General features: G+C 34.7%; 1 protein-coding gene across 1 annotated transcript; it reads right to left on the bottom strand.

Annotated features, from left to right (window-relative positions):
• Positions 1-1891: 1891 nt before the first annotated feature.
• Positions 1892-3767, bottom strand: LOC8288277 (F-box protein AFR). The gene has a single exon (XM_015722578.3). The coding sequence runs from the start codon at positions 3126-3128 to the stop codon at positions 1983-1985; it is 1146 nt and encodes a 381-aa protein (XP_015578064.2). The 5' UTR covers positions 3129-3767; the 3' UTR covers positions 1892-1982.
• Positions 3768-7440: the final 3673 nt, after the last annotated feature.

Below are 7440 nucleotides of genomic sequence, written 5' to 3'. Positions count from 1 at the left end.
AAACAATCGGACTTGTCAAAAGATATTTATAAAATCGATATGTAGCTTAGCGCCACCGAATAAATCATTGTTCCCATAAAATTACAATTTACTGCTCCATCAACACGATTGATAATTGTTATGAGTTTGATATTTGATGTTTATTTTTATCTTTTATATCAAGATATACTTGTTAATTTTATTAATGGAGTATCTAAATTTTTTCTTAAAAAAATATGACTTCTATATTATTTAATTTTAAAAATAGATTAAGAATCAATCCATTCTTGAACTTAATTATTAGGAGTATTTTAACTTTTTTCTTTCTCTAGGAAGTCAAAGAAAATAGAGAGTAATGCAAAAAAAAACTTGTAGAGATTTTCAAGCTTGTAGAGCTTATGTATTGAGGTGCTCATCAACTTTATCAAGGACAGCCAATTCATATAGAAAGGTAATTCAACATATAAAATCAACAAAACTTATTAAATATAGAAATCAATTCTCTTTGAAGTAACTTTCAATTTCTTAGCACAATACTTCATTTAATATTTCACTTTTTAGTAGGTGAACAATCTCCTTTAACTTTTTAGTTGTACTTTTTCCTTTTATTAAATTAAGTCTTCAACTTTCTTGATCACAAGTCAAAAAACATAGAATTTTAATTGCTAATATTCATATTTGTGAAATCCGCAGTCACTCGTTTTTAATCTCTAATCTCACACGTAAAAAATTAAAAATACTAGTTTTAGTTCATATTTTCTTTTCTATGTTCTTTCTATGAGTTCAGTCTAGATGTCTAATCAAGCTGAATCAAAACTCTTAAATATTCACGTTTAATTTGCTTAAACTAATTCAGCTCGATCTTGATCAAATTTTATATTTTTAAATTTCAATTCCGATCATTGTAATTATTTTAAATTTGAGATCAGCTCATAATTAGTTTGATTATAAGTTCGAACTCCAACTCGTGTTCCATCTCGAAGCTAAGTCTAAATTCAAACTCGAAGTCAAGCTCGAATTCAAGCTTGGAGGTAGATCAAATTCATATACTTGAACTTATCAAATATGCATTTACAAATCCTTTTTAAGTAAAAAAAATTATACATAAGATTAAAATATGTATATTACTGTGAAAGGTAATAATAACTAAAAGAAATTTTAAAATAAATGTCAATTAAAAATAAAATACATAAAACAAATAATAAGAAACAATAATAACCGTAAATTAAAATACAAGAAATTCTATAATTTGTGATATTTTTATCCCTAGCATGAGCATTATATTAAAACTTAAATGTCTATAGAATTTTTTTTTGTCAATTTATTTATTTTTATATTCAATTACATTAACATAAATAATTAAATTAAACTTTTAATAAAATATTATTCGCTTTTTTTTTTTAATTTTCATATATTAGTCTGCCAAACCAAACTCATTTATATAATTTCTCTACGCATCTAAGATAAACTTAAGACATAAGCTCTCACTTGAATATGAAAATGGCAAACGCTAGCTCCAGCTGTCACAGTGTGAAGACAATTTCAAAAAGGGAAGAAGCATCATCATGCTTTCTCTCTCTCTCTCTCTCTCTATATATATATATTAATATTAATATATAATTGCCTAACAAAACAATATCAAACCTTAAGCAAAACATGAACTTAGGGACATAATCCTCCCTGGACACATCAGTTTGTACAGATTTAATTTTAGCAAATCCACTAGTAACACCTCAATAATTGAAAGCATCAGATTCAAATGTGGCAGTTCTTTTCTTTTTATAAATAATATGTTACATTGTATAGACATAATGCTTATGAATTTAATCTAACAATAAATATATCTATTATAATTTTAAAAAATTATTTTCTTTCATTTTTTATATTTATAATTTTAAAAAAAAATTAAATATTACATTAATAAATATATATCTCAATTTGAATAAAATTTTATGGGCGCTCCGGGTTTATCTATAACTAAAAAAAGAAAAAAAAGGAGAAAATTAGGCATAAAGAACCTGACAATTTGAAGGGGAAAAGTCAGAAAAAGCCTTAGGGGCAGCCAAAAGCTTCCATTCCACACAAAATTCTCTTTTGCTACTGTCATTTTGATACAGTCTCCCTATTGCCACATTAAGCCCACTTGACACCACATATATATTCCCTTCGGCTCCACTCACAGCAAAAGGTCTCTGCATCGACTCGCGGGGAAATCTATCCCCGCCAACATAACACCACGTGTCAAGATCAGGAAGATATACCTTCATCGGACAGTCACCGTGCTCTGATATCACAAACAATCTGTCACCGATAACCACATTTAATCCAGTCCATCCTTCCCTCATCCCATCACTCAGATCTTGCCAGGTTTCGCTGTTGAGGTCGTAGACCCCACCTCTTGGTGAAAACATGAAAGGCCACGTCCACCCTTCGGTCACGTACATCCTGTCGCCAACCACAGCAGAATCATACCTACATAAGCCCGTACGCATTTTAGCAAGGGGAGTCCAGGTGTCATTCTCAGGGTCATAACATTCTGCGGCTGTGATTGAATCACCAATACCTGGCCCGCTTCCGCCAACGGCAATGATCTTGCCATTAGCATTACCAACAGTGAAGAATGAGCGAGGGGTTAACATAGGAGAAGCTGTGGACCATTGATTAGTTGATGTACGGTAAACAAATGTGGTGTCCATTGAAGTTTCTGTATCAGACCGCATACCGCCCATAACAAAGAGCTTACCTTGACGTGGCATAGAAGTGCATGAAAACCCAGGTGGACATACAGACTTTGGGCAAGGCATAGGAGGTAAGACAAACCAACGGCCAGATCGAGGGTCAAGAGCTTGCCACTGAATATGGGCCGTTGATCTCCGGAAGGCAAAAACAAAAAGATAAGGTAAAGAAAGGGAAAGAGATTTCTTGGAGATAACAAAGGTAGGGTCTGTTATGGTTTTGTTCCATGAAGAAGAAACAGAACGAACCAATGGTCGATATGGATAGGGAAGGTGAAGAAGACAAAGCTCAGCTATCTCATCAGGCAATCCAGGAATCAACGGCTCATAATTCTTCTTGTTTTCTTCTTCACTTTCTTGCCTGGAAGAAGAAGAAGAAGAAGAAGAAGAAGAAGAAGATATCAAAGCTGCCATTTTCTTGAATCTCTTTCTCCAAATAACCAAAGCATATATATATGAGCTAAAAGGGAACTGAAAAGGGTAGGATTCACTTTACAAGAAAAAAGCAGTTGGCTTGTGGAAAACAAATCAAAAGTGGGAACTTTCGAGTTGTTTAATGTTTATAATATAGACAGGCAAATTGGGTGTTTGTTTGCGCAGAAGCCGGAATATAAGGATAGGAAATGGAAAAATTAGAAGCAATACGTATAACGGAGTAGGACAAAACAAAAAGAGGTCAAAAATTGAGTAAAACCAGGTACAGTGATGAGTGATTAAAGGTTTTGTGGAGGCAGCAAACAGTGGTATGAACAGCGAAAGGAGAAATGAGATAATATGATAGCTGTGTGTACAGTTGTTGGAGTTAGGTAACATATGCAAACTGCTGTCCAATGAGATTAGTATGGTGGTTTAAATTATTGAGTGGGGGATGAGAGTTTGAGGCCCCACTCTGGTGGCTGTTTTTAGATGGCATGTCTTTTCACCTTATTCATAAACAAAAGCATATGTCAAAATCCTTTATAGGAAAATTAAACCAAACACAACAAGTTTCTCAATCAGCTTCGGATTGCCTTCCACTGTAATTTCTCTTTCATGTTCTTGCTTTTCCATAACAATTTTGATCTACGCTTACCTAACAAAGATCGAAACTCAATACATTTCAATTAGTTCTCAAATAACGCCACTGTTTATTATTATCGAGATATTCAGAGTTTGAATTTAAATTTTTATATTTAAATTAAATAAATTTTTTATTTTTATAGTGAATGTTACAAAAATATAAAAAAAATTTAAATAGATTATGAACTTATAGATTGGAAAGAAAAAATAGTTTAACTTTTTTTATTTATATTGTTGAATTTGTATTTTTTAACCAGTTTAATACTTTAATTTTTAATTTAACTTAACAAATATTTATTTTTTTAATATCTAAATCTCTTTAATATTCAATTTAACATAACATATACTTGAATATTTTTTCAAAATAATAAGTAATATATATCTTAATTTTATTTCTTGATAATAATTATAACTACCGTACAATACACGTAGACACTAAGATATCATAAAAATTAAGTTCAAATGTCTGTTAGGTTACATTGAAAATTAAAATATTAAACTGTAACACCCGGAATTTTTATATATTTAATAATGAGTTTTTATTTAAGTTAATTTTAGCTTCATTATTATTGGGTTTAATTTGAAATGATTTAATGAAAAATTTAATATTAATCAAATAAATGAGTTATTTTTTATACCCAATTAATTTGAAATTTTAAGAAATTATTCAAATAAATTATTTGAGAAATTATTATATTTTGGCTATTCAAATTTTTCCAAATGCATATTTATATAAGTAAAATTATATATTGGAAAATTTTGGAAGAAATTATAAAGGATGTTTTTATAAAAGAATTTTGGGAAAATTGGTATTATAATTGATTAGTAGTATTAAATTTTGAGTTGGAAATTGATTATTTAATTTAATTGTGTGTTAGGACTAAATTGGAAATTTATTCTGGAATAAGGATTGAAAGTATAATGTTATTTTTATGGGGTTTTAATGGAAATTTGTGAGCTTGGTATTTTTGTAAATAAATATGTCGGTCAGGGGTATTTTTGTAATTGTGTATTTTCAATAATTCGGATTTGGCCCAAATTAAATAGTTAGGGGCTTAATTGAAAGGCTAAAAAGAAGTTTGGGGGTCAAATTGGAATTCTGCGGGATGAAATTGTAAGTAATTAAGGAAGTTGAGGGACCAGATTGTAATAAGGAAAAAGTTCAGGGGTCAAATGTCGATATTGAAAGGAAAGAAATCGGGGAAGAAGAAAGGAGAGAGAGAGTAGGAGAGAGAGAGAGGGGTCGGTGGCGACCGTCGGGGCGTGGAGCGATGGCCGAAGCGTGGCGGCAAGAGCGGCGGCTTCAGCGTTTCCGGCGTTGTTGGCGGCCGAGTTGGGTGGCGATCGGCTCTCTACGGCGAGGGCTCTCTTCAGCGTGATGGCGGCCGCTGGGGTGGCCGGGAGTTGCAAGATCCGGCAAAGTGAAACTTAGAGTGGCAGCCGCGTTTTTGGGCTTTTTCGGCGAGCTCCGGCGGAGGATGGATGATCGGAGGATGTATCCCGACTCTCCTCATCTCAAGCTTCGCATTGGCACCGGTTTTGTGGCGATCGGGTTTCGTTTGCAAATCGACAGTCGAGATCGTCCGCAAATCTCTCCGGATGATCGGGTGTCAGATCGGAAAATCGGAAGCGGGAATCATCGTCAGCGCGTCGTTGCGAGTCCGATGGTGTGTCCTGATCGTCGATCGGACTCCGGCGGCCGGAGGCGAGTCGACCGAGCGATCGAGCGTCTCGGTAATTTATCTTTGGCCCGTTAATTTTAGAAATTCTTGGTTTAATTGTGTCTATTGGATTATATTGAGTATTTGATGATATTTGTGAGTCATGAATAATTGTCTGTCAGTTTGCTTGCCCCGTATTTTGTGCTGTGTGGCGGAGTCGGGAAATAGTGAAGTTTGGGGACCCGACTCCCGTTGTTTAAATTGTTGGATATTTGGAGTGTTTTTCTGGCAGGTCCTGGACCCGTTTTTACGGGGGGTAATTGTAACACCCGGAATTTTTATATATTTAATAATGAGTTTTTATTTAAGTTAATTTTAGCTTCATTATTATTGGGCTTAATTTGAAATGATTTAATGAAAAATTTAATATTAATCAAATAAATGAGTTATTTTCTATACCCAATTAGTTTGAAATTTTAAGAAATTATTCAAGTAAATTATTTGAGAAATGATTATATTTTGGTTATTCAAAATTTTCCTAAATGCATATTTATATAAGTAAAATTATATATCGGAAAATTTTGGAAGAAATTATAAAGGATGTTTTTATAAAAGAATTTTGGGAGAATTGGTATTATAATTGATTAGTAGTATTAAATTTTAAGTTGAAAATTGATTATTTAATTTAATTGTGTGTAGGATTTAATTGGAGGATTATTTTAGAATAAGGATTAAAAGTATAATTTTATTTTTATGGGATTTTAATGGAAATTTGTGAGTTTGGTATTTTCGTAAATAAATGTCGGTCAGGGGTATTTTTGTAATTGTATATTTTCAATAATTCGGATTTGGCCCAAATTAAATAGTTAAGGGCTTAATTGAAAGGCTAAAAAGAAGTTTAGGGATTAAATTGGATTTCTGCAGGATGAAATTGTAAGTAATTAAGAAAGTTGAGGGACCAAATTGTAATAAGGAAAAGTTCAGGGGTCAAATGTCGATATTGAAGGGAAAGAAATCGGGGAAGGAGAGAGAGAGAGAAAAGGCGTCGTGAAGAAGGAGGAGGGTCTTTGCGTCGTCGGTGGCGTGGCGGCGTCGATCTGGCGTGAAAGCGGGCGTCGAGTAATCGCAAGGAGAGAAAGGGCGTTGTTGGCGGCCGAGTTGGGTGGCGATCGGCTCCTACCGAGGCTCTCTTCGCGTGGCGGCGCTTGGGGTGGCCGGAGTTGCAAGATCCGGCAAAGTGAAACTTAGAGTGGCAATGGCTTTTGGGTTTCCGTGATATCCGGCGGAGGATGGATGATCGGAGGGCGTATCCAGGCTCTCCCGGCTCAAGCTTCGCGATGGCACTAGTTTCGTGGCAATCGGGCTTCGTTTGCGAATCGACGGTCGAGATCGTCCGCAAATCTCTCCGGACGATCGAGTGTCAGATCGGAAAATTGAAAGCAGGGATCGTCGTCAGCGCGTCGTTGTGAGTCCGATGGTGTGTCCTGGTCGTCGATCGGACTCTAGGCGATCGAGCGTCTCGGTAATTTTCTTTAGCCCGTTAATTTTAGAAATTCTTGGTTTAATTGTGTCTATTGGATTATATTATGTATTTGATGATATTTGTGAGTCAAAAATAATTGTCTGTCAGTTTGCCTGCCTCGTATTTTGTGCTGTGTGGCGGAGTCGGGAAATAGTGAAGTTTGGGGACCCGACTCCGTTGTTTAAATTGTTGGATATTTGGAGTGTTCTTCCGGCAGTCCTGGACCCGTTTTACGGGGTAATGTTCGTGTTGTAGGGGAGGTTCTGCCGAATTTTCGGTAGTTCCTGAGTCGAGATTCTTAGACAGTCAGTCCTAGGAATCTAGACCTAGGATCTATTGTAATTGTTTCATCGTTTTGATAAATTATTTTCCGTGATTAGATGATCATACATTCGGCTCGCTCCTACCGAGGCACCGGAGCAGAGCTAGGAGGTCGCCAATTCTGTGAGTTAAAGTCATTTAATCATTGCACTATTGCTAAGTC

This window comes from Ricinus communis, chromosome 9, assembly GCF_019578655.1.
Source record: "Ricinus communis isolate WT05 ecotype wild-type chromosome 9, ASM1957865v1, whole genome shotgun sequence".
Taxonomy (NCBI): domain Eukaryota; kingdom Viridiplantae; phylum Streptophyta; class Magnoliopsida; order Malpighiales; family Euphorbiaceae; genus Ricinus; species Ricinus communis.
Note: the sequence above shows the minus strand (reverse complement) of the source record. Positions and strands in the feature narration are given on the sequence as shown.

Bases quoted from the DNA above. Each gene is read 5' to 3' on its own strand.
- LOC8288277 (XM_015722578.3), bottom strand. From the start codon at position 3,128: ATGGCAGCTTTGATATCTTCTTCTTCTTCTTCTTCTTCTTCTTCTTCT.